The 27835-nt window shown below is 37.5% G+C and overlaps 1 protein-coding gene and 1 long non-coding RNA gene across 2 annotated transcripts; both read left to right on the top strand.

Annotated features, from left to right (window-relative positions):
- Positions 1-395: 395 nt before the first annotated feature.
- ireb2 (iron-responsive element binding protein 2) lies at positions 396-19374 on the top strand. The gene is made up of 22 exons (XM_030136991.1): positions 396-478; positions 2530-2616; positions 2967-3132; positions 3458-3595; positions 5185-5427; positions 5970-6039; positions 6280-6463; positions 7168-7307; positions 8508-8679; positions 8797-8897; positions 9119-9235; positions 9348-9507; positions 10816-10951; positions 11595-11679; positions 11775-11931; positions 12862-12986; positions 13091-13195; positions 13283-13425; positions 14216-14363; positions 14466-14588; positions 16042-16227; positions 18011-19374. The coding sequence occupies exons 1-22, from the start codon at positions 454-456 to the stop codon at positions 18119-18121; spliced, it is 2922 nt and encodes a 973-aa protein (XP_029992851.1). The 5' UTR covers positions 396-453; the 3' UTR covers positions 18122-19374.
- A 710-nt stretch (positions 19375-20084) lies between these two features.
- On the top strand, positions 20085-23039 carry LOC115420328 (uncharacterized). The gene is made up of 2 exons (XR_003935535.1): positions 20085-20967; positions 22578-23039. It is a non-coding gene; the product is annotated as an uncharacterized LOC115420328 (long non-coding RNA).
- The last annotated feature ends 4796 nt before the right edge of the window (positions 23040-27835 follow it).

The raw sequence follows: 27835 nt of genomic DNA, 5'->3' as shown, positions 1-27835 counted from the left end.
AAAATAAAAACATGATTTTCACAGTATGTTTGTGTGTTATAGTCAAAGACACATGGGCCTTTCCATTTCTGACTTAAAAATGCATTTTGTGGTTTACTGTATGTGAAAATATTTAAGGTAAACCTGTGGGACACTAAAGGCACCGAATTCAGAGAATCACCCATAGTTGTATTCTTTATTTGGAATTGGAAACGAATTTATTGTCATAAATTGTTCATATTTTAATAAGTTCCCACCTTTGTCAAAGAGGTCATTAATGAAAATAATGCCTTTGTTGTTTGTCTGTAAAAAAAACAGATTTCTTTCACGATATTTCATTTTTACAACATTTTTATTGTTATTTTGTCGGTAATAAGCGAATGGGCGTGGTCTTAGACTTCTCGGCTCTGATTGGTCGGTTCGGTGTTGCCAGTGCAATCGTGAGAACGGGTCGTGTTGATTTCAGAAGTCATCATGGCGCTCACTCCCCCAGTCAAAGGTAAAGAGGTGTCTTCTTCTAACGATACCCAGCTTGTCGCTATGACACAAGTCTTGACCCTAACCTTAACGTTAGATAGCGACTGAAACGTACATCCTCGCCGTGGGGATGGTTGTCGTATTGCCGTGTGTTGAAGTTACATGTAGAGGTGCTGCCGTGTTAGTTGGACATTTAAGCTAACAGTAGCTAGCTTGGTAATGCTTACTCTCTAAGAAGGCTACACTGGAAAATGCCGCAAACTACCGGTGTTACATTCGCTACTGTCAAAATGCCACTACTTCAGGCTTTTCTGGTTAAGGTTATATTGTGTGTTTTAATGCCTTGCTTAAGGTTATCTTCAAGACCGTCCGTTCAGCAGCACGATAAGTAGTTGGTTAGCGAAGCTGCTCTCGGCGATAAGGACTAGTGTTAGTAAGTAGCCTGTGTATTACCTAAGGATGTTCCTACACATCATTGTCATCATCTCTCAGTACAGTCATTGTCAATATTCCCCACACCGAACACGTACACTACATCGTTTCTGTATCGTTTTTGACATTTAGACCAGTTTGGTTTTCCTGTAAACACCAGCTATTGTAGAAACTGAAATTTAAGGCCAGAGTCACATGTCTGACAAAGAAACGCTCACATCATCAGGTAATTTTAATCTGCCTTTTCATTAAAGGGTTTTATTATAATCATTTGTCAGAAAACCACGTCTCCCTAGTAAAAACAGGTTTTCAGCAGGATTTATCTCCCTAAGATCTCAGCAGTGTTTTCAGGTCAGAAATAGCACCCACACTACTCTTTATTCTCCGTCCGCTTGCTTTGCATCAGGCTTGGCTTTAGGATTTTGCCTACAGTTATTTCCGAACAAAGGCCTTTCAGTAGCTACGAAAATTTGATATTCAGTTGTTGTGACATGACAGGACATGATATGCTATGCAGGTAACGAGTCTGGTGACAAGGTTGGCATATCCCAGGCTTTTTAATTTCAGATCAAATATATTGCATTCCTTTTTTATTCTGACACTATGCTGATTATCACCTCAATTCCTCATCAGTCGAGCTAAATTACAGTATTTTTGTAACTGTCTGCTTTGACAGTGGTGATAATGCTCTTGCTGCAGTGCCCCACCAGCATTACACGTGTTCAGATGGAAATAATGCAGATCATAGTTCAGATTTGTTGGCAATAGACTAAACCAGTTCTTTTACGTGTATGTTTACATTTTTTCTGGTTAAGTTTTTTTTTTGTCTTATAAACTTGTATTTCCTTGTGGGGCATTCTCCCTTTTTGTAATTGTTCAGATTTTTTTTTAAGTGTTTTGCAGTTACAGTTCCATTTTAGAAAAAGCTGTGTTTTTCTTAAAGCTGACAACTTGATAGCTAGATTTACAGCATGATGTCGTGTTGTGAGCGCAGTAAGAAATGCTGTGAAAAGTGTAGAAAGGTTTCACTGTGCCAAGAGGTAGAATTACATGCTTTGCTTACTTAAAGCTTTGTCTTTTAAAGTGGAATTTCATTAACACTTAATAGTCCCACAACTCCGTTTAACCAGTAGGGTTTTGTTTTTTCACGCTGATGATGTTATATTACATAGGTTGCTGTATATTAGTGTCGTAACTACAGAGCAAGACATTTTGCATGCAGAAGTAATTATCAGGGCTGCAGTACTTTGTTTTAGTTAGGTAAGCACGTCCTGTTGTGAACTTTACACACACATAGACAAAAGAAGGAAAGTGACTGTATAGATTTTTTTCTTGTCTCTGTTTTATTTTTGCTTCAGAATATCCAAAATAACATCTAAGAACTTGTGTAGTAGGCTATACAGTCTTGATGCTGAAGACCAACAGCTCAACTGTCAGTAACTGCTATAATGTGATTTGTCTAATAAGCCTGGATACACTTTGTTCATAGACATTGCAGAAAGTAACATCATGCCAGATTCTTAGAGATTTCTCAGGCTTAGAAATTATTTACTGCAATCACCTATCAATAAAGTCTTATGCAGAAAGCCTGTCCGTATTAGGACAGTTGTGTTTAAATAAATGTGGGTTTCTTTTTTGCAGAGCACCCCTATAGCCATCTGATTGACACAGTAAAAGATGGCACTATCAAGTTCTTCAATCCACAGAAACTAAATGATCCCAGATACGGTGAGTTCATGCACTCTAACCTAAAAAGAGAAAACAGTGAATTTCCAAAGGTGTCCATTACATGTAATGTTTATTTTACTCTCATCAGCAAGCCTGACGTTGAATTGTAAACTCTGTCAGCGTTGTGTGCTTACATAGTAAAGGTTGTGTTTACTAGTGGTGTGTCAAGCATTAGTGTCGCTACTAACACATGATGGGATGGGAAGGGCGTATGTAATTGCATTTTCTCAGTATACAAACATTTGACAATCAGATGACAAGAGTGATCACTTAATGAAGAATTAGACAAAACTGCAAATTTTTTCTGCAGGAAAATAATTGCCATCCACTTTTTTTGTCTCTCTATGTAGACAAGCTGCCTCTATCCATTCGTGTCATGCTGGAGGCCACAATTCGCAATTGTGATGGAGTTTACACTAAAGAGGAAGATGTCCAGAATATCCTGGACTGGCAGCAACAGCAGAACAAAGCCGAGGTGCCATTCTCTCCAGCGCGAGTCCTTCTTCAGGACTTCACGTGAGTTTTGGTCCTGAATGCCATTAAACACTTCTGTGAAGAAAAATAAAAGTATGATCCCACATGCAGTCATCTTTATCATCTGTTTGACTGAAATAAAAAGAATTTCATATCACATTACTAGGTGGATTCTCAATTACTAAAATAATCAATAGCTGCAACCCCATACTGAATATGACGAATGAAGTATAAGTTTTCTTTTTGTCTCATGGTGTGTGCTATTTTTTGTAGGTTATACAGATGAAATTATATTTTGTTCGTTTTATTATTCAAGTGCCCTGTAAATTCTTGAAGCAAGGCCAAATGTTTGAGTTTCCTTTGACAGTGGCATTCCTGCCATGGTGGATCTGGCAGCCATGAGGGACGCTGTGGCCAAACATGGCGTGGACCCCAGCCTGGTCAACCCAAAATGCCCGACAGACCTCATCGTAGACCACTCGTTACAAATTGATTTCAGCAAATGGTGTGTTTCCTGACATATCTCCTATTTTATACTGTAGCTTTTAGGAATGCACTGATCTGATGTTTTCAGTTCTGATGCTTTTACATATAGTAGTACCTTGTACTGGTCCAACACTAGTGTTTAACCTTATTGTGGTGAAGAGACAGAGATCACTCTTTAATGTAAAAGGCAACACTAGACTTACTTTCCTAATTTATAAAATTAAATTTAGCCAATAAATACACATAAATTTACTATATTGTTCTTTATTTAATAGAAGAACTATCCGGTGTTGCTCTTTCCAACCACTGAATTCACGTACATTTTGTCTCTGTTTCTTTGTCTTATTCATACTCATAATTGTGGATTGTTCTCTTTAATGTTGGGCTGAACCTGTCTCCTTCTTTGGCATGTTGTCTCTCAAGTTGCTTGGTTAAATTAATTTTGCAGCACTATCACTACCTCACGTTGACTTTCCAGATGTTGCATGTGCCTGTGTGGCATAAAAAGCGTGAAATACCTCCCAGCTTTTGACCCTTTGCTTTTAGCTTTGTCTGTGAAAACATACAGGTCCACCAGTGCATTGCTCATGCATGATCTAATACCTGCAAGGAGTTGTAACCATAGAACTGAGCTGAATATTTAAACTTGTATACAGACTAGAGTTTTTTTACTTACTACTATTATTATTATTTTTATATAGTTTGTCTTTTGCACCGTCTTTACGCATGCACATTTTTTCTTGCACTTTATTCTGTTGCCGCCTTGACAAGTGAATTTCCCCATTGTGGGATAAATAAAGTCTCATCTAATCTAATATATTGGCTCCTTCACCATTGATACCTGATCCAAATATTTAAAGCTGCGTATGACTTTTGTCACCAATTTTTCATCATATCTGTAAAACCCTAGTCATAGCCCAAGTGTCACAAATCCTTAAGTCTTTCCGTGATTACGCACCTGAATCTCTTCCCTTACAGTGAACAATTTCGAAGGGTACTCCACCATAAGCAAGCAATTTGTTTACAAACAGAGCTGGTAGGTCACTCGGGCATTTCTGGAATTTTTTCGCGATGTGCATTGTGGGAAGCGGAGCTACATGCAGCCACATTATGGCCACAGCGACAACAAAGACAGAAATGGTTTCATTGCCTCTTGCTACTGCAGCTGTGTGGAGCTCCACTTCCCACAATGCATGTTGTGACAAATTTCTGGAAATGCCCGAGTGATCTATCAGCTCTGTTTGTAAACAAATGGGTTGTTAATGGTGGAGTTCACTTTGAAATTGTTCACTGTGAGGGAAGAGATTCAGGTGCGTAATCATGGAAAGAGTTACAGATTCATGATACTTACGCTATGACTGGGGTTTTACAGATTTGATGAAAAATTTACGAAGAAAGTTATACACAGCTTTAAGTTAATATCAGACGAATGTCTAATATATAAGCATCAAATCTGTGCATTCCTGTAGGTTACCATTGAAGCTCTTTTGTATAAGAAATGTAGCTGTGCAGTATAACCGGCCTTCTGTGCCTATATTAGATTATTAAAAATAATAATGATAATAATAGTCATCATCATCTGCTCTCTGAAATTCTCTCTTCTATCAGTGCCATACAGAATGCTCCAAACCCAGGGGGAGGGGATGGTGCTCACCACAGCCAGGGTCCTTCTAGGTCCACTCCCTCCAGGCCTCCGTCCAAAGGGGGTTCACACTGTGGAGGCCAGCGGGGCTCCTGTAGTAAATCTGCCTGCAGTGACCCTCCAGCGTCCCCAGGGAGACCACCAGCCTCTGTCCAGCAGATTGAGAACACACCTCTCCTCTGCCCTTTCCACCTGAAGCCCGTCTCTGAGTGAGTGTTTCTGACAGAGGTTTACTTCAGGGTCCTGCTCTGCGCACGGCGTTTGTAGAATTCAGTAATGCTCACATCAGTAATCGGATACTGACAACAGGATTAAATGAGATGAAAGTATGACAAGTATGAAATGTACAGGGTGTCCCATAAGTCTCCATACATAGGAGACATAATACATATAGTTCTAACATGTATTTCTTTATATTTCTTCTTTATAGTTCTTCAGCAGTGGAGGACACGCATTGAAATGTGTTCCTGACAAAATGGCAGTCATATAGAGCATATTATATAAATAAAAATGGTTTATGTCAAGAAACGTTTATTTTTCCTATGTATGGAGACTTATGGGACACCCTGTATAAGATGACACTTTTGATTTTTACCAAATGTTCAGTGTTAAATAAAGTGGAAATACATGAAACATGAGTATTTTATTTTAATCCGTTCAGCAGAGTCCAAATGACTTGACACATTATTGCCAAGTGACTGCTTTCCCTTCAGTGTGTCTACTTTTTGTTCATCTGTTCATTTTTCTGCAGAACTGAAACAGCCCTGAAGAATCAGGAAATGGAACTGATCAGAAATAAAGAAAGGCTTCAGTTTTTTAAGGTACAACAAAATAGAGAAAATAGGAAATAAAAAAGCATAATTTTTTCTAAAAGTATTATTCTGTTGATGTATTTTGCTCTTTAAAAGCGGTGTGAAAATGAGTGGCAGATTGTTTTGATAGCCAAAGAAAAATTACTCATGATATTTTTTTTTTGCTCTGACTTGAAGGCTGTTAAATGTATTATATGCACCTTGAATGCAGTTAAAATATTTTTGTCACTGGTTTCTTTTTGTAAACAGTGGTGTTCAAAAGCGTTCAAGAATGTGAATGTGGTTCCTCCGGACGTTGGAGCAGTCCACCAGGTCAATCTGGAGTATCTGTCCCGCGTGGTCCAGCTCAGCGATGGGTTCATCTACCCTGACAGCGTGGTGGGAACAGATTCACACACCACGATGATCAACGGCCTCGGCATCCTGGGCTGGGGTAAACCTTTTCTAAATGTTCTTATTCTGGTTGTTGATATTACTGTTTTGACACTTTCTCTAAGGTTTAGAACATGGGTCTGCATCCTGTGTCTATCCTCTGTACAGCCCTGTGTGGCTTTGTTAAAAAGTTTAGGGACCATATTGAAATAAACAGCTAAATTAATGATTTTTTAACAACATTGTTTGTCTAAAGCTATACTTGCATTGTCCATCTGTAAAAATGCAAATCCTATACATAGAAGAACTTTTTTTCAGCATGTCATCAACCAAAATGTGTCACACCCTATACTTTTTTGCCAAATTCGACAAGATATACTTTGTAGTTCATTTATTTCAAAGTAAGCCTATATACATGCCAGTGGAGATTTTTATCCACTACACACTGATATTTTCTTTTGTAAATAGCAATTCTCATTGACAATAACAAAAATCTCTACTGTCTTTTATATTGTATTGTAAAATATAGATGACGCAGGTCCAGATTTTTTCCTTTTTCTGGTCAAAAATGTCTCTTTTAATTCTAAAGGCTGCCAGCCCTTGGTTTAGAAGAAGGAATAATGTAGGGTAGATTGATTTAAAAAAATAGACAATAATTTATCCCTAAGGACAAATGTAAAACTATCTGAAATATTTCAAATTTAAATATCTCTGCCGTTAAAGAGTGCTTTTTATTTTTTGTGTGTGTTGCTTTTTCTTCATCAGGTGTCGGTGGAATTGAGTCGGAGGCTGTGATGCTGGGTCAGCCCGTGTCCTTAACTCTTCCACAGGTGGTCGGCTGTAAACTGGTGGGCTCCATCAACCCCCTGACCACCTCCATAGACATAGTACTTGGCATCACAAAGGTAAGTAGGCTCTGCTGCCCTGCATGTCTCATTAGGATTTTTGTTCTTAATATTATACCTGCAAGGCCAGAGTAAAAGAACATAACCATAGAGCATCTGTGAAAAGAGATTTTAGATGTAGAGGGTAGTGAGTATTGATGTACAGTGGTGGAAGAAATTCTCAGAGCTTTTACTTAATAAAAAGAGTAATACCACACTGTACAAGTAAAGCTCTGCATTCAAAACCTTACTTCAATGAAACTGTGAGTGTGTTACCTGGAAAATGTATCTAAAGTAAAAGTCCTCATTATGCAGTAAAATGGCCCCTGTCAGCGTTGTACAATTATATAGAATGTTTTTGGATGAATAATATACGGTTGTATAATTGTGGAAATTAGTTTTCACTGTTGTAAAATCAATCATTCTTTTAATAATCGTATTTTGTATTTATATATTGATTTATTGTTTCATAAAATATTCTGAACATAGTGAGAAACACTTTCATAATCACCCAGAAAGTTAGTTTGAATCATTCACAATAAAATTTTATATAAAGACAAAAGCAACACATCTTCACATTTAAGTAAGTGTAAACATGAGATATTTACAGTTATCCTAGTAAGTGATTTCTGTTTGTCAGCTCTTTGGTTGATCGTTTTAACTGTATTGGTCTGACCTGCTAGGTAATTTGGCTTACAGCAAAGTATCACAATACTTTGTCTTGTATAAAATCTGAAAATTAGCTACTGTAGTTTCCGGACTATTGAACGCACCTGAATATAAGCCGCACGCTACCGTCTCCAGCGTCTCACCATCGATTCATTGATGCCAAGCTTACGTGCAACAACTCTATTTCCTTCTTCAACAGCCAGATTGATCGCCTTTAACTTGAAAGCTGCCTCATATGCATTTCTTCATGTGTTCTCCACGATGAGGGTTTGTGCATGACATGCAAAATGACTGATCTGAAGAATTTAGTGAGTGCACATCATTGTTTAAGCCGCAGAGTTCAAAGTGTGTGAAAAAAGTAGCAGCTTACAGTCCAGAAATTACGGTAATGCTTTCAAACAAATGGACTAAAATGTAATTGTAATGTAGTATTTCTGTTTAAGAGGTACTGGAGTAGAAGCAAATTTGTACAGAAGTACAGTACTTAAAAGTACTTGGTGTGATTCCACCACTGCTAATCTGCTAACGCTATCACCTGTTTGAATCCTCCAGCATTTACGGCAGGCTGGGATTGCTGGGAAGTTCGTAGAGTTTTTTGGACCTGGTGTGTCTCAGCTCTCAGCTCCTGACAGAACCACCATCGCCAACATGTGTCCAGAGTACAACGCTACTGTCAGCTTCTTTCCTGTCGACCAAGTCACACTCAAGCACTTTAAAAAGACAAGTGAGTTGTTGCAAAAAAAAAAAAAAAGAATGGACAAGCATAAGATTTTGTTGTAGAATTTTCTCCATGATTAAGTGCTTTGTATTTAAGGATCATTTGTCATAATTTCTGTTTCAGACTTTACCCAAGAAAAACTTGAATTGTTGGAGTCTTACATGAAGGCTGTAAAACTCTTCAGAAGCTATGAGGACCCCTCAGAGGACCCAGAATATTCGGAGGTAAGGCCTTCAGATGATTCCCAGGGATCTAAAATGCAAAGCTGTCTGAAAATGTAATATTATTTCTAAGGCCCTGCATTACTCCTGTTCTATAGAGAAGTGAAGAAAATGATTCATTGTTTAGTTGAACAAGTCAGTTTGGTGGCAAAGACTCAAAAAGCACAGTCAGAGGGATTTAATTTTTCATACTGAACTGAAAAATATTTCTGTTGTCTGTGCAGGTGATTGAGATCAACCTGAGCTCCATGGTTCCTTATGTGAGCGGACCAAAAAGGCCCCAGGACAGAGTTGCAGTCGGTGACATGAAAGAAGATTTCCAGAGCTGTCTTGATGAGAAGGTCTGTGTTTGGCTGACACTCACTATCAGAGCGACCTAGTTTGTGGAGACAGTGTTGTCTTTTTGTAACTTGATAACTGAGTATTAAAAAAATAATAATATTTTCCTTTCAGGTGGGCTTCAAAGGTTTTCATATCTCTAAGGAGAAGCAGGAAATCAGGGTTCCGTTCCTGCACTGTGGTCAGGAGTACCAGCTGGCCCACGGCTCGGTGGTAATCGCTGCAGTTATCAGCTGCACCAACAACTGCAATCCGTCTGTCATGCTGACTGCAGGTAAACGCCATCACAGAGGAAAGACTGTAACCTGGTAACACGTAAAAAAAAAAAAAAAAAAAAAAACTAAACATGCCCTAATGCCATCTCTATGTGAATCATTACACACAAATATAACATTTTCCAGCAAATGTTTGTTAAAATGTTGGATTGTGTGCAGGTTGACAGGTGCTCTTTTAATGATTTACTGTCATTTTCAGTCATTTCTTTGTTAATCTCAGTAGTAAGTTATTCATGTCATATATTGTCTGTGCTTTGTTTAGAAGGCATAAGTGTACTTGTTATTAGGGCTGCACGATTAATCAATTTGAAATCAAAATCGGATTATTTAATTAGGATGATGTTTGAAAAAGGGTAATCGTCAAATCGAATTTCATCTCTCTCGTGTCTCCGGGCTACCATTGGCTCCTCCTCCTTGCTGTGAGAGCAGTCTCCACAGTCTTTGGTCTCCACACACTGGTACAAAAATGCCACTTGCTAAGGAGAGTGAGAAGTTTGTAGTTAAAAAATAGCAAGAGCAAATCGGTTGTGTAGAATTGGTACGGCTTCGAAGTTTCCGATGAAGACCAAACCCTTCCTCGCTGCAAACTCAGGCTGAAGGTGGTATCAGTCAAAGACAGCAGCACAACCAATTTATTTCAGCACCTCAAACTTCATCACATGCCAGAGTGGGAGCAGTGCATTGCATTACAGCCTGCACACGAAAATGACATGCCGGCTAGAATGCCACCACCAGCCCAAATCGAAAATCAAGTTTTTAGAGGATTTTATTTTAGGCCAAAATCTTGCCGCCCTACTTGTTACTTATACATTCCATTCCTAATTAGAAGTATTTGTGACGGTAAGTCAACTTAATTACAATTAATCATTTTAAACACTTGATATTGCCACATTTTTTACTTGGAGGTAATGCAACCTTTTCTCGAGTAGCACTTTTTTATGTTTATGTCAACATTTTGTCTGAAATTTATGAAGTTTATATAACCTTTCGAGACCCAGCAATGCATGTTTGTTCTCTGTGAGGGGACAAGTTTCACAGCTTCACTTTGGGGGGGGGGGGGGGGGGCGGCTGTCCACTGCAAAGGACATTCCATTAAAAGGAACTATTTCATCATGCTGTTTCCAATCAAGGCCCTTATTTAATGTAAAAAAGCCAGAACTTTTACTTTCCTGGGTCTCAGGAGGATTTATAGTTTATATATTTACTACCAGGTCTAAACAATAACTCAACTGTCACATCGATTTTTTTTTTTTTTTTTTTTTCTCTGACAAATTGTCGTAAAGCGACTATGTTTTTGTGATTGACAGGTCTGCTGGCCAAAAAAGCCGTGGAGGCGGGCCTTGTCGTCAAGCCTTACATCCGGACCAGCCTGGCACCTGGTAGTGGCATGGTCACTCACTACCTCAGTACCAGTGGAGTCCTGCCTTACTTTAACCAGCTGGGGTAAGCACGAGTCCACAGTGGCACACACAAGTACAAACACAAGCGCCCCTTTAGCTCTGAGCAGTGACCTGGAATAATCCTCATACTTGAGGCTCTGAAAGGGGGAAACTACAGTGAATCACAGCCTAACACTCCTGATATTAAAGGGTTAGCATGTTTTTACCAACATGTTACTAAGTTTTATTTTCCCCATATAGTACGTATCATATCAAAAAACATTAACCACACCTTTGAAACATTTTATAGAGTTTCCACAGGGCATCAGTATTTTGTGTGTTGTAACAGTGCTGATTAGTGTCACGGTCTGTGAGCATCAGTAGAGTCAGACTCTTTTCTCTGTCTCTTATCCTTTGTATTTTTTTGTCCTTTAACAGTGTGGATGTAAATGGGTGTTAAATTCTATTCATTACAGTATTAAAAAGTCTTAAATTTAACCTGTTCAACCCCACAGAAGCCTCAGTATTCATTCTTTCCATGAGCAACATGTTAAGCCATCTGGTGCATTCAAAGATTATAGTCTGGTCCATATTAATAGGCCTCTGTAAAACCTGATTTAACTCACTGGATTTTGGGTTTGAAAGTGGCATCACACACAGACACATGAGTTTCTATGTAACAACCTGGTTTTTCATTTCCATCCCAGGTTTGAAGTGATAGGTTATGGCTGTGCCACCTGTGTAGGAAACACAGCACCCTTACCAGAGGCTGTCGTCGATGCAATCAAACAGGTAAGATCATCATCATCATTTTACGTGCTGCTTTTCGTGTGGATGTAAAAACAGTTTTCCATTCAGTAACATCTTCCTGGTATGTTTTGATTCAGGGGGACCTGGTGGCCTGTGGTGTGTTATCAGGAAACAGGCATTTCGAAGGCCGCCTCTGCGACTGCGTGCGGGCAAACTACCTGGCCTCCCCTCCCCTGGTGGTGGCTTATGCTATTGCGGGCACTGTGGGAATCGACTTTGAGAAAGAGCCTTTAGGTAAGGATGGCACACAATCACAAGCTTCTCTAGAGGTATTTGACTGAAACCCGAGGGTCATTAGGGGATTTTAGGAATTTGGCTGATTTCAGAGCGTAAGCCTGGAGTGATTCAGTGTCTTGTGCGGACATGTGGTAACTGCAGAAGAGAAATGGAGCCGCGTAGATTAGTGTGTCATTAAAGAATGACATCAAAACCACAGATGCTGCCTGATAATTTTATATTTTTTAAAGTCCTCCAGTGAAGTGTTTTTTGGTGCTCATTCACTGTAGTCTTTGACTTTAACAGTACAGGCTTATAATTAAATAGAATAAATCATTAATAATAAATCAGTATCAGTGTTTGATCATTCAGGGATTTTTAGAACCCAGTCCTAACCATTAACAGCACGTTCACATTTTTAATGAGGCTGGAAAATATGTCTGTGTTCTTCTTTTTTTTCGTCATCTTCTTATTGTAGAACTAAATTATTATTAAATGCAAAGTATACTTAATTACACATGATGACAGACGGGGATCTGTAAATTAACGATGAAATTTATTCCAGTAGAACAAACAAATAGATAATGCTATATTAGTGGATGTGTAAGATTGAAGAATTATGTATTTTGTTTTAAGTTTTATCCACACAAATTTTCCCAACTCAGCAAAATATAAAATATTTGTAACCTATTAGTGATAGATCTTCAGGGAATTTCCATCTCACAAGAATTAGGTTTTTGTCTACAAAATGAGTGTTGGTGTAAGTATTTCACATAATTAGAATGTAATGCAGATGTATGCAAGACTCCAAATTACACCAGGATTCTAGGTGTTTTCGTTGGAACTTAGATCATATGTGTGGAACTGAACAGAATAAACAGACAGTGACACAGTTGTGTTTGATTTTTGATTCTGTCTCTAACTTTGGAGTGTCTGTGTTTGGAGCAGGTGTGACGTCGGAGGGGAAGGAGGTGTTCCTTCGAGACATTTGGCCGTCCAGGGAGGAAGTCCAGCAGACGGAGGAGGACACAGTTATCTCCTCCATTTTTAAGGAGCTCAGGGGAAGGATGAAGGTGAAGAGATTCTTTGTTTTGTCCTCTTTTGTCATTTTTTTTTCTTCACATCATTTCATTCCAAGTGTAAATGTTTTTTTTCTTTCTGATCTACTCCAATACAGAAAGGGAACACGTTTTGGAGCAACATTGAATGTTCAGATTCAGTGGTTTTCCCCTGGGATCCTAAGTCCACATATATCCGTTCACCATCGTTCTTCAGCAGATTGGTAAGTCAGCTGGCCTCGGTGGGTTTTATTCTTTATGAGGTGATGATTCCCAAAACTGAGGTCACATCGTGTGTCTGTGTGTGGCAGAGTAAGGAGCTACCGCAGCCTCAGTCGATAGAGAACGCTCATGCCTTACTGTTCCTCGGGGACAAAGTGACCACGGACCACATTTCACCAGCAGGCAGCATCGCTCGGGTCAGCGCTGCCGCCAAGTACCTGCTGAGCAAACGGTCAGTTTCCTATCATATATAATTACACTATGTGGACGAAAGTATTGGGACATGTTGAATTCAGGTGTTGTTTTTCTAACAGGGGTCTGGGATACAAAACAATAATGACTAATGTCATAATATCGTTTTATATTGGGATAAATATCACACCTTAAATTGTCATCTTTGCTTCCAAAATTTCTCAGAGATGGTTTTTACTTAATTTCTCTCAGCATTGATTTTTTTTTTCTTTTTTTCTGATTTTAAATGTTCTTCCTCTAAATTTCTAAAATATTTTTCATGCTCTGACTGTAAATAATTTTCAAACACAACTAACCGCCTACTTTTTTCACATTTCACCTAAGAAGAAAACTCTCCCATTAAACTTTAAGGAAATATTGATAATTATACATCAGATCAGTATGAACAGGATATCTTACAGCTGTAGACATGATGTGATCCAGTATCTTTGTCCATATAGTTTATAAACATCAATATTTCCTAAAAGTTTAATGGGACATTTTTCTTCCTAAGTGAAATGTGAAGAAAGTAGATGGTTAGTTGTGGTAGAAAATTAATATTTACAGTCAGGGCAGTAAAAAGTGTCCTGATATTTATTGATCAAAACATATGAATGATGTAAAAACATGTTGTATTTCTCCTGCGTTAATGTTTTCAGCTCCTCCTACTTAGGGGAGATATAGTGTTTTTGTTAGACTGGTGAGGTTGATTACAATAAAATGACCAGACACTTGTGTGCTTAGAGTAAATCACAATGTATTTATCCCTCTGTTTGAATATTTTCCCTCAGGCTGACACCACGGGAGTTTAACTCGTACGGCGCTCGCAGAGGAAATGATGCAGTGATGACAAGAGGCACGTTCGCCAGCATCAAACTCTGCAATCGATTCATGGGGAAACCAGGCCCCAAGACTTTGCACATTCCTTCAGGCCAGACGGTGAGTCTGTGTACAGATTGAACCACACCAGTGTGTAGACATGCAGGCTTTTTGTTCAGACCTGGTGCTCATGACGCGTCGTCTTTGTGTCCGTCTGCTCAGATGGATGTTTTTGAGGCAGCTGAGCGTTACCAGAGAGACGGCATTCCCCTCATCATCCTGGCAGGCAAAGACTACGGCTCTGGGAACTCTAGGGACTGGGTAGCCAAAGGACCATACCTGATGGTAACTGACACCACACACTAAACACATTACACCAGGGGAGTCAAACATATGGCCAGTGGGCCAAAACTGGACCACCAAAGGTTCTAATCCAGCCCATGGGATGACTTTGCAAAGTACAAAAGTTACACTGTAGATATTAACAGTGAAGGATGTCAAACTCATTTAAGTTCAGGTTCCACATACAGACCAATATGATCTAAAGTAAAATAATATCCTATAAATAATGACTCCAAATTTATTATTATTTTTCCTTAGAAATTTCAGTTTTTTCAGGTTATTCATGTCTTTTTTTGTGAAAGGATAGTTTGTAAATGTAAATATTTCCAGAATTTAATGTTTTGTTTGCACTAAAACGAAGAGAAAAATATACAAACATTACCTTCCTTATACAAATACACCCTGTCACAGGACACCCCCCCCCCCCAACATCAGCTTTTGTATATGAAAAATGAGTTACAATTTGTCTTCAGATTATTTGTAACAAAAGCAACAAAACAAGTTACATCATGATAAAAAACAACCTGTGTTAAAATCTATTATGAAATCCAGGTTTTGTTTACACCTCAGTTCTTCTTTGTTTCGCAAACAAGTCCCTGGCAAACACCACTACGAACAAAGTTCACTGTCAAGTGTTTTTTTTTAGAATCCTCAGCCTTTTTATCAAAAAGACCATTCCTTATGTCCTCATGAACTGGACAGTCAAACAAAAAATGAACCTCATTTTCACCTCACTCAGACAACAAATATTAAAATAAACATTAAACACATCAGTCTGAATGGTTAAAAGTAATCATACTGATTATAACTCACATAGTTTTGTTCTTTATGAGATAAGTGTTTAATGAAATGGATCTGAAAAATGAGGAAGAAGTAATTAAAGTTTATTCATATAGCACTTTTGTGCTTTACAGTAAAATCAGAAGTAGGATACACAGACAAAGACACACAGCTACATACACAGACATGAAAACAGAAGAGCAAATTGTCATAAAACCCACTCTTTTTAGTGTTTGCAGACTTGAAAGTATGTAATAATTCAGACCAGGTCACCCTTTCTGTCTAAATCCTGCTACATTCTCTGAGAGAACAGACGTTTGTTCGTTTTCTCAAGGTGGCAAGAACAAGAACAAAGTTCATTGTAGCCAGGACATTTCATATTTCACAAGAAACTCAAGTGCCAAAATCTGGGAGGTCCATTGCTTTACCGCATTATCCACGCCCACTCTGGATTTCTGACCAGTCACGATGTTTCAAGAACAGGCTTTGAGAACTCCCAAACTGGGGCTGCCCTGGGAGCATGAAGACATTTCTCTGTTCTTGCAGAGTTTGTTGCAGGCTTTAGTATGGTGCATGGAGCATTTAGTAATAAAACTAAACCCTTCTACATCTGGGATTGGCACACATAATGTAAGGCCTCACTGTTGTTTTTGACATGTGCCTCATTGGTCCACAGGGAGTACGTGCAGTCATCGCAGAGAGCTTTGAGAAGCTGCACAAGAACCAGCTGGTGGGGATGGGCATCATGCCGCTGCAGTTCCTCCCGGGCCAGAACGCCGACTCTCTGGAGCTCAACGGGAAAGAGAGGTTCACCATTAGCCTCCCAGACACCCTGAGTCCCAGGCAGCAGCTCAGTGTCCAGGTAAACGCCAGCTTTATGTCAACTCATGTCAACCCAGACCTTTGTAGCACATTTCAGTAATTCTGAGAAAACATTACCATAACACAAATTTTTAAAGATAATTTTCAGTAACAGGACAAATGAATACATAAATAAAAGGATAAAAAGCAAAACAATATCTATCAATCAATCAATCAAATTTTATTTATATAGCACCAAATCATAGCAAAAGTTATCTCATGACACTTTACATATAGAGCTGGTTGAAAACAGACTTGTAATATTTGCCTTGGTGTTACAGTGGTCATTTTCTTGCATTAGATTAAAATTTTTGGTGTTTTGTAATCAATCTGTTATTAGTGTTTTCTTTTTCATATCATTCCTTCTACATGTTACTGAAGTAATTATTAGAATAGAACAGAATAGATCAGATCTTTCTTGTCATTGTTACAGGAAGAATGAAAATGTGTTTTGCAGCAAACACTTACTGCAAAAAAGACTATAAAAATATCACTCAAAATACTGAGAAATATTGGCAATATACAAAAACTACAGAGATAAAATATTAAAGGTGCGGGAGACTTTCGTGAGCAATTTTTTATCAAATCTGTCAACCCTCAGTCATAGCCTAAGTATTACGAATCCGTAAGTCTTTCTGTGATTACTCACCTGAATCTCTTGCATTACAGTGAACAATTTTTAGGTGCCATCCACCATAAACAAAACATTTATTTACGTTCAGAGCTGGTAGGGAACTCAGGCATCTTCAGAATTTTGTCGCAATGTGCATTGTGGGAAACAGAGGCTCGCGCAGCCACCCGACAGCGGCAGCTACTAAAGACACGACACGGAAATCCCGCCGCTGCAAGCAGCTGTGCGAGCCTCCTTTTTCCCACAATGCACGTCGTGACAAAATTCCAAAGATGCCCGAGTTCCCTTCTGGCTCTGAACATAAACAAATGTTTTGTTTATGGTGGATGGCACCTAAAAATTGTTCACCGTAATGCAAGAGATTCAGGTGAGTAATCACAGAAAGACTTACAGATTCGTGATACTTAGGCTATGACTGAGGTTTGACAGACTTGATGAAAAATTGCTCATGAAAGTCTCCTGCACCTTTAAATATTAAACATACAAATACTACTAAAATATACAAAAAGCTAACTCTATACTACAGATAATAACTAGAAGCACTCAGAGAGCGCAGATCTCCGCCAAGGCTGATCAGTGGCCCCCCCCTGTGGGCCCCCCCACGCCAAGGAGGTTATGTTTTTGCCAGGGTTTGTTTGTTTGTTTGTCTGTCTGTTTGTCTGTCCATTAGTGTGCAACATAACTCAAAAAGTTATGGACAGATTTTGATGAAATTTTCAGGGTTTGTTGGAAATGGGCCCCCCCGTGGGCCCCCCCACCCCCGATCACCACCAAAATTTAATCATTTCTTCCTTATCCCATTTCCAACAAACCCTGAAAATTTCATCAAAATCTGTCCATAACTTTTTGAGTTATGTTGCACACTAACGGACAGACAAACAGACAGACAAACAAACAAACCCTGGCAAAAATATAACCTCCTTGGCGGAGGTAACTATGTACAGCATATAGGATATATACAGGTAATAAAGGATCTATACAAGGTAAAATGACAAACAAGGTGCACGGGTTATGGTTATTTAAGGTGAGTATTGTTATTTATTAATTATTAGGGTACAGTAATATCAGCCTCACAGTGAAATCCACTGCATTTTCACATTTATAAAAGCACTTTCACTCTGAAGAATGACCCTGTTTCTGTGTTTCACTACAGACCAGCCAAGGAAACTCTTTCGCCGTCACAGCTCTGTTCGACAGTGACATGGAGGTTTTATTTTTCCGACATGGAGGTCTCCTCAGATACGTGGCTCGGACGTTGCTCTGAACAGACCCGCGGCTGGGTTCCTGAGCAGCACCTTTCGTTTCATTTCATTCACCAGTTTGTGTTCAGCTTGGGTGAAATCTAGTTCAGCGTAAAGGCTTCGTACATTGGAGCTGGACCAGCATCTCCAGACTCCGTTCGCCTGTTGAGAGACATGAATGCGAGCTTTCAGACCTGATTCAGAGGCGTTTCTCCACATGGACACACAGCCGCTCCTGCATGCCGCCATTTGTCCACAACAAGTCAAAGAAAACCCACGAGGAGCTGCTTCAGATTCATTTCAGTAGCAGATTGGAAACAACAAGGCCAGTTTTTTTTTTCTTTTTCTACCGTTGGAGACGTAACTGCAGAGCGATAAGGACATTACGAAGAAGCCGCCGTCACTCCTTCATCAGACTCAGAAAAACAATCCTGCCTGGAAAGGCTCTGTCGGTGCTAGGTACTACAGCGTTGTTTGTTGGGGTGCAGTTAAACCCATTTTTCCCGATAATTCATCACTTGTAGGAGATCTCAAAGAAGCGCAGCATTGAAATTGATGTCAGCTCAAAAATGTATTGTAAATCACAGTTCTGATGATATTTCTGAATTTTATGCTTTTTTTTTATTTAATTAAAACAAAAAGTACAGTTGCCTTGTAACACACACAGACTTTACAATGTGTAAACGTGAAGATCGTACTGTTTCCTGCATAAACACAGCTCCTACGATAACTGACAAACATGACAAATGTAGAATAACGTCTGCATTAAAACACAGTGTGACGATAATACAGGTCAAGAATTGACACTTGCTAATATAATAAATTGCCAAAACGTCTCATGAATTTGAGAACTGCATTATTTCCTCCCCTCTCTCTAAAATGACACTGTAGCAGACGTTGAATTTGTGTGAAATATAACCGGTGTTGGTATTCGGTTACCCAAGTAACGCATCGTAAAGATTGAAGTTTTCCATTGTTACATAAACTGGTGCTGAAGTCAGTGGTAGTTAAAGTGATGTTGGCTCTTCATACTTGTCTTGTTTAGAGTTTTAAGTCCACTTTTGTGGGATTCCACCACTGAACGGCCTCTGCCTGCATACCCCCCCCTTTCCCCTCAGTGTTTATCTCCAACAGCTGTTTCCAGTTGAACTCAGCCTTCTTATATTTATCAAACATCTGTTTTATTTACACAGCGCTAGCTCATAACAACAAAACATAACTCAGGGCACTTCACGTTAATGTCGTATTCCAGTCAGTTGAGAGAAAACTGACAGAACCAGATTAAAGGTGGAGAGAGAGAAGAAGGACGAAACTGCAAATAAATGGTGGTTGGTGAAATTTAGGCTATGTTCAGACTGCAGACCAATGTGGCCCAAATCCGATTTTTTTTTTTTTTTTTCTGTTTTTTTTTTTGCTCGTATGTGACCTGTATCCGATCTGTTAAAGACAGTTTGAACAGCACAAATCCGACCCAGGCCACTTTCATATGTGGTCCTAAATCCAATATGTATCTGATATTTTGCGATACCAGCAAGGTTATTATCATTAACGAAAACTAACGGAATGACGAAAAGTAGAATTTTAATAACATTTTCGTTACCTGAAATAAATAAAAACTATAATTAAAAGAAAAAAAACGATAACTAACTGAAACTGTATTGTGTGCTTACAAAACTAACTAAAACTTATAAAAATTCTGGATAAAATTCCCTTCGTTTTCGTCTTTGTCAATGTCAGATTGATATCAAATTGATTTATTTCCCTCAAGCAATTTTAGCTACTGGCACCATATGATCTTTAACGGTCCGTCACTTCTTGTCACTTGTGGTTTAGAGTCGTCTTCTGGTCCCCACTCTACCTGGAAACATGGAGACTAAAGTTGGGAGAAAGCAGCAGAGTCCTGTCTGGGATTTATTTGAATATGACGGAGAAGAAGAGAAAAGATATAAAAAAACTAAAACTAAGCATTTAGAAAATAATGAAAACTAATAAAAACTAGCAAACCTGCTCTAAAAATGAATTAGAGAAAAAAAAGTCAAAACTAAATAAAACTAAACTATAATTAAAAATCCCAAACTATTTTAACCTTGGATGTCGGACACATTTATCGGACCTTTACGTCATTGAAATGCAACAAACGTCAGGAATGTTACTTCTGTAAACACAGTGCGTGATCACGTATTACATCAGGACCTTTTTTGCACATGCGGGTCACTTCAGGGTCACATTCAGTTCATCCTCAAAATTGATAGAAGTCGCATTTAATGTGTAATATGAATGATCACACAAAAAAATTGGATTTCAACAAAAAATCCGAATAGTGCATTAAGGCTTGCAGTCTGAACGTAGCCTTAGAGACACGGTGTGAGGCATTAGTGGCATAAAAATCCATGGATGAAGAAGAGGTGCAGCGAATCACAAAACTAAGTGAGGCTGATTTTTACAACAACATGGAGCACAAAAACTACAACTAATACTGCTGAAAATCTGTTTATCTTTGATGTAATTTGGATAGAATTAGCTGAATGTGTTTTTTTTTTTGTTAATTTTTATTTGGAATATCAGCATTTAAACCCAAAAACATAAGAAAAAAACATTCAAAAAAGGAGCGGGATGAAGTTCAACTTAAATTTGTGAAATAAATACTGAAATAAATGAATAATAATGTCTATCTGCCAGCTTTATCAAAATTATAGTTTTAAGCTTGATCCTAAATGTAAAGTGCACAGTCTCCTTTTAAAAGGGATCTGGTTTTACAGGGATCAAGTCTGGCATCTGGTCCTTAATAATAATTTCAGTCTTAAAACTAAAACAACTGCTCACTCTGCTTTAGCTCAGCACATAATTAATAGGGTGGTCCTTATATGGGGTCAAAAATTTTTTTTTGGAAATGTTCAACTCTCACCCCCTAAATTTGTTAGGATGCCAATAAAAACAAACTGTGCAAAATTTCAGATTGTTTTGAAAATATCTGGGGGTAGCTCAAGGCCTTTGAATATTTCCAAAATCGTTAAATATTGCATAAATTTCACCATACTTACAAACGCACGCCACATTACAAAATAGAATGCAGCATTGCATTTATTAACACCCACACATTAACTACATGTGCACAACTACACAATATAGCCATAAAAAGGAACAAACAAGCCAAAAAAGTTCATGCATGTATTTGCAGAAGATCGTAGAACTCAAGTCAGAATTATCGTCTTGTCTTCAGTTGAATGATCATAACTGTTGTCACATGTACAGGGTGGGGAAGCAAAATTTACAATATTTTGAGGCAGGGATTGAAAGACAGTGTATGACCAATTAGTTTATTGAAAGTCATGAGAATTTATTTGCCACAAGAAAATGTACATAATAGAAAATGTTTTTATTCTATGTGTCCTCCTTCTTTCTCAATAACTGCCTTCACACGCTTCCTGAAACTTGCGCAAGTGTTCCTCAAATATTCGGGCGACAACTTCTCCCATTCTTCTTTAACAGTATCTTCCAGACTTTCTCGTAATAGTTCTGCTCATAGTCATTCTCTTCTTTACATTATAAACAGTCTTTATGGACACTCCAACTGTTTTTGAAATCTCCTTTGGTGTGACGAGTGCATTCAGCAAATCACACACTCTTTGACGTTTGCTTTCCTGATTACTCATATGGGCAAAAGTTTCTGAAAAGGTATGGATAATAGTGTTAGGTATGATTATGACATCAATATATGTTTGGTTTCAAAACAATTGACGTAGTGCCTGCTGAGAAAAAACAACTAAATGTTCATTGTAAATTTTGCTTCCCCACCCTGTGTATTACAAGTATGTTACAAAATAGCAAGAAACAAATGAACAAAAATAGTGTCCTGCATTCGTGACTGAATACTGAACTGAAAGCTGCATGATGATAATGTTGATTAACAACTACTGTCACTCTGGAGCACTGAGCAGCGTGGCCTTTCTTGCATCGGAGTATTGTCTGTGCTTCACTCAGACTTGTATGTTTTTACTGTCAAAGACATACCACTACTAAAACACTAAACAGTGATTCCACACAAATTGTGCACAACAGCACCTTTTGGGGGAAACCCAAAATTAGGAGATGAGGTCAGCAAATCCAAGTAATATGGACATTTTAAGCTTTATCTAGTGATGTGCTGACTGGGTAAAACCACCACATGTGGTTACCAACAGTCAGAATACGTAATGCCCTAGATCTACATGATCAAATGAACCAATTTCAGCCATAAATCATTAAACAGCATGCCCAGAAGCCTGGCACACAATGCAGCATATAACATGCAAAAAATACTGAATACGGTTAACTGTTATATTTTAAACTTCTTGAGCAACCTCTAAATATTGGTTAATGTTCCTAAAATTTTGCCAGAATTTTTTTTTTTTATTTATCCTAACAAATTGGTGGGGTGAGAGCATCAACATGTGAAAGTGGAAAAATAAGGACCACCCTAATAATTAAAGTATATCTGAGCTTTTCTTGGTCAAAAAGTTCCAAGTATTTAGTGAATTGTGACGCTGAGTAAAAATAGTGTGTGTTTTTATGATAGAAGATATACCAACACACCTTTTATAAGAGCAAATTCTGTTAAAAACGACAAAAAAAGATAAAACCTGCATTCAAGTGACCGGTGTAGAGGTAGATCTTCATTTCTTTGGTGCTCCTTAACGTGGTGTTTATCCATAAATAGGATCGATTTCATGTCAGACTGTGCGTAAGATCGACCTATTGGAGAAAAATCAGTGCTTCAACATGATCATTTTAACAGTATTTAATTTGTCGTCCATGTACTGAGGTGCTGATGTGTCAAATCAGTCCTGCTGTTGTTTTTGTGTGTGTGTGACAGTGTATGAGGTTTTATTTGTGCATGTTCAAACCTTTTAGACTCAGACTATTTTGGCAAACTTATCCAGTTCAACACATTACATCTAAAAAGACCGTTGGAACGTTAGCCTTTATGCATATATTTATATATATATTTCTAGAGAGCATGATATTGTACAGGCTGTTTAATGAGAAGCTATTTATTGACTCTTACGTTTAAACCATTAACTTCCTGAAAGTTGTTTTTTGTCACGTTTAGGGTCAGAGAAACAATGTTTTTGCCTTTGTCCGACTGCCAAACAGAGCTGAAACAAGTGGCAAAGTTGTCATGTGAAGATGTCATTGGTTGTTTGGGTGCCTTTTGTGGAATTCGGAACAATCCTCAGTCTGTCATTGGTTCCAAACAGCCTCATATAAGCAGGATTCCTCTGGTCCATCTGTCTTCATAGTTTACCTTCTTACTTTTAACCCACAAAGACCCAAAACCTCCACTGGCGACCACAACCATCTACTGATCTAAAATGTTTAATAACTTCTAAACCAGGGGTGTCAAACTCATTTGAGTTCAGGGGCCACACACAGCCTAATAAGATCTAAAGTGGGCCGGACCAGTAAAATAATATAAATAATAGGATAAGAACTTATAAATAATGTCAACAGGCAGAATATTGGTACAGTTAGACATACTACTATGAAGACATTTCAGGATGTTCATATTTGTTCAGGTTATTCACATTTTTTCTAAAAGGCTAGTCTGTAAATGTAAACATTTTTGTGTAATCTTACTTTTTTATAACTAAAACAAAGACAAAAATGTGCAGTTTTCATTATTTATAGGTTATTATGATGGTATTGTACAGGTTTGACACACTTTAGATTAAATTGACCTAAAATTATTTTAATTTCCTTGATTGTTAATATCTTCAATGTAATTTTTGCATTTCACAAATTCATCCTATGGGCCAAACTGGACACTTTGGTGGGCCGATTTTGGCCCCCGGGCCGCATGTTTGACACCTGTGTTCCAAACCATTAAACCTACCAATCCATGTAAATGTTGGGTGTAAAATACAGTTTGTCATCTTTTCATGGTCATCAGATATGACCCATTTGGACAATCAGAGGCTCCGCAGTTACCATGGAAACACCGTCATCTTCTACAACGCAGGTGTCAAACATGCGGACCGGGGGCCAAATCCGGCCCGTAGGATGAATTAGTGAAATGCAAAACTTACACTGAAGATATTAACAATCAATGGTGTAAAAATAATTTTAATTCAGTTCCACATTCAGACCAATTAGATCTCAGTTGGGTCAGATCAGTACAATAGTATCATAATAACCTATAAATAAGGACAACTGCAGATTTTATCTTTGCGTCAGTGAAAAAAAAAGTAAAATTACATGAAACTGTTTAGATTAATAAACTATCCTTTTACAAAAAATGTCACTAACCTGAACAAATATGAACAACCTGAAATGTCTTAAGGGAAGTAAATGCAATTTTACCCATATTATACCTGGTACTGTATGTTTTGTGTATTTGTAATTGTAATGTAAGTTATAATGCCAAGGGAGAGGAGTAGGTTTGAAATTGACATTGGTGGGGACACAAAAGTACTCCTGAAAGTTGATGTTTTTTTTACATTTGTAATCATAATTTCACATCATGTCAAGCTGATCAAACAATCATAGAAAAAACTATTCAGTAATTGACATGTTTAGAATGCATATCTAAATATCTAAAGAGAATACAAGAATTTAATGCATTCTGCAAAGTTATTCTCATGACTAACATATGCATCATTATTTAACCTCACCTGTGAATTTCCTGCCTCTCTTCTACTTCCTCTCTACTGTCACCTGACATAAATGTTAATACATGACATATGATCAGATTAGGGATACAATGATCATAGAGTTTGATGGTACAGTTACTGCCTGAGCAAAAAAAGGCTTTTACTTTCAATTATTACATGTAATTTATTCCCCAAAATATAGATAAAATCACATCTAGAATCACATTTAGAATCTGAGGTTGGATTGTATTTTCCCCACAAATTTTCTTTATTTGTGTTTTTTAAACAGTTGCTCTCTTCAATAGAAATACATGAAAATAATAAGTAAAAATAACTTTTAAAAAAGTGCATGTGTTTGGCATTAAATAGTGTCTTCTATTGTATTGATAGTGACTGCACAGTAGTAGCTGGATATTGGTAGGGACGTGTCCTTAGCATCCCTACCCAGTTCTACGCCCCTGTATAATGCACATGCGTCAATGATAAACTGATAAACTGAGATAGAATATTGTTAAAATTGCACTTGTTTTTCTGAAGACATTTCAAGTTGTTCATGTTATTCAGATTTTTAAGGAAACTTTTGTAGATGTAAACATGATCATAATGTAATTTTACTTTTTTTGCTGTTATTATTTTACTGGTCCGGCCCACTTGAGATTATATTGGGGTGAATGTGGCCCCTGAACAAAAATGAGTGACACCCCTGTTCTATAACATTGATTCACCAGTAAAACTCATGGAGTTTGATCAGTGACAGCAATCACGGACACTTGGTTTATCTTCAGTTAATGATATCTTTGCTGAAAAAGTCCCTTTTTCCTCAGTTTTCTCTGTTTCTGATCTAATAACCCTCAACTTTAATCAGCACTTTTACAAACATCTACATGATCAGTGAATTAAATATAGAAAAATACCTGATTTTCACCGAAAAAACACAAAATACAGAGGATAATAATGTAATGTCATTAAATGGTGATCAATCACTTGAGCTAAAAACCTATTTTGGACCTGCCACAGAAGTATCCCTGGGTCTTTATGGGTTAAGAGGGTAGTTGTGGATGAGTCAGTGTGGACTGGTGCTTACAGCAGAATGATGCGAAGGCTTACCGGTAGTGTCGTCTGTAACTCTGAATCATATTGTATATAGTTTTTAATAAATGGTAAAGCGCAGCTGGTAATAGTCGTCTGTGAGGAGTGTGAGTTCTTTGGAAAATAACCATTTGAGAACAATCTTACTGATTAGATTAGATTTAGTGATTTATTCTGAACATGCAAATAGATTTTACATCTATGTGAGCAAGTAAAACAAAAATAATATAACAAAAATCAACAAGTGGTTCCAGGCACAGCAAACCCCATCCCTCGCACATATTTTGATCCCGCTGATGTCATCATGTGGTGATGTCAGCATATCAGTTTCCTCTATATATGTGCCAAGTTATGAGTAAATTGAAACGAAATTGATGTTTTTATAGAAATTTGAAATTTTGCCCACAATAAGAAATTGGAGAAAAAAAAAAAGATTTTAAAAATTCATAAAAAATTGTAACTTTGTCCTACTTTTCCCAAAATGTAACCACATCTATTCTGAATCACTGGCAATCTATAAACCCAGTTTGGTATGAATTCAACCAAAAGTTTTGCTGCTACAGACATTTGAAATTTCACCCATAATAAGTAAATGGGAAAAAAAAGATTTAAAAAATTCATTGAAAAAATTTCACCTGTGACATACTGTTCCCAAAATGTAATTAGAACTATTTGGGGTCACTGCCAACCTGTAACCTCAATTTGGTGTGAATGCAACATGGGTTTTATGCAAGGTTATTATCGTTACCGAAAACTAACGAAATGACAAAAACTAGAATTGAAAAAACATTTTCGTTAACTGAAATAAATAAAAACTATAATTAAAAGAAAAAAAACGATAACTAACTGAAACTGTGTTGTGTGTTTACAAAACTAAAACGGATAAAAATTATGGATAAAATTCCCTTAGTTTGTCTTTGTCAATGTGGGACTGATATGAAATCGATTTCCCTCAAGCAATTTTCTCTGCGGTCCCCATACGACACTTGACGGTCCGTCACTTGTCGTTTAGTCGTCTTCTGGTCCCCACTCTACCTGGAAATATGGAGACTAAAGTCGGGATAAAGCAGCAGAGTGCTGTCTGGGATTTATTTGAATACAACGGAGAAGAAGAGAAAAGATATGACAAAACTCAAATTAATACTAAAACTAAACTAAAACTAAGCATTTAGAAAAAAACGAAAATGAATACAAACTAGCAAACCTGCTCTAAAAACTAATTAAAACTAACTGAATTAGAGAAAAAAAAAAGTCAAAACTAAAGAAAACTAAACTATAATGAAAAATCCAAAACTATTCTACATATTAGATACATAAAAGATTGCAAAATCAATGGCAATCTTGTATAAGTCCAGAAATATACTCAATCATAAGGCACTACATATAATTTATTGTACTCCCTTATATGTCATATTGTGTGTGAGTGTGGGGCTTGACATATAAAACAACTGTAAATACTATAGTCCTCCTACAAAAACAAGCCATACGTATTATTAATAAGGCTGGTTACTATGAACATTCTAATGAATTGTTTATGAAATCCCATATTATGAAATTTAATGATTTGGTTTACTATAAAATAATGCAAATAATGTATAAAGCCAAATTAAAGTTACTCCCTGTCTGTGTACAAAGGTTCTTCTCAACACGAGTCTAAATATGATTTGCGAGATGTTTGTAAATTTGTTATACAAAAAGGTAAAAAAAAGAGACAAAAAGATGTATATCTGTTATTGGAGTTAAACTATGGAATGAAGCCAGCATGGATTTAAGAACGTGTAGCCCATTTTTGATATTTTAAAAAAATGGTATGTAAGGCAATTTTTGAAGGATACAATTGTTAAGCTCTAACAAGTAATAGGTAAATTATTTATTTTTGATTCTACATTAAATTACCGTTAATATGGTGGTTAAGTTTTCCATTTCTCTGGTTTATTTTCACCTTTTTACGTTTTGCTTGTGTGTTTGCTTGGATACATTGTTTTTGTTTGTTTTTTTTTCCTATATTGGATGCTGGGT

This window comes from Sphaeramia orbicularis, chromosome 6 (genome assembly GCF_902148855.1).
Source record: "Sphaeramia orbicularis chromosome 6, fSphaOr1.1, whole genome shotgun sequence".
NCBI classification, from domain to species: domain Eukaryota; kingdom Metazoa; phylum Chordata; class Actinopteri; order Kurtiformes; family Apogonidae; genus Sphaeramia; species Sphaeramia orbicularis.
The sequence above is the reverse complement of the archived record's forward strand: the minus strand, read 5'-3'. Positions and strand labels throughout refer to the sequence as shown.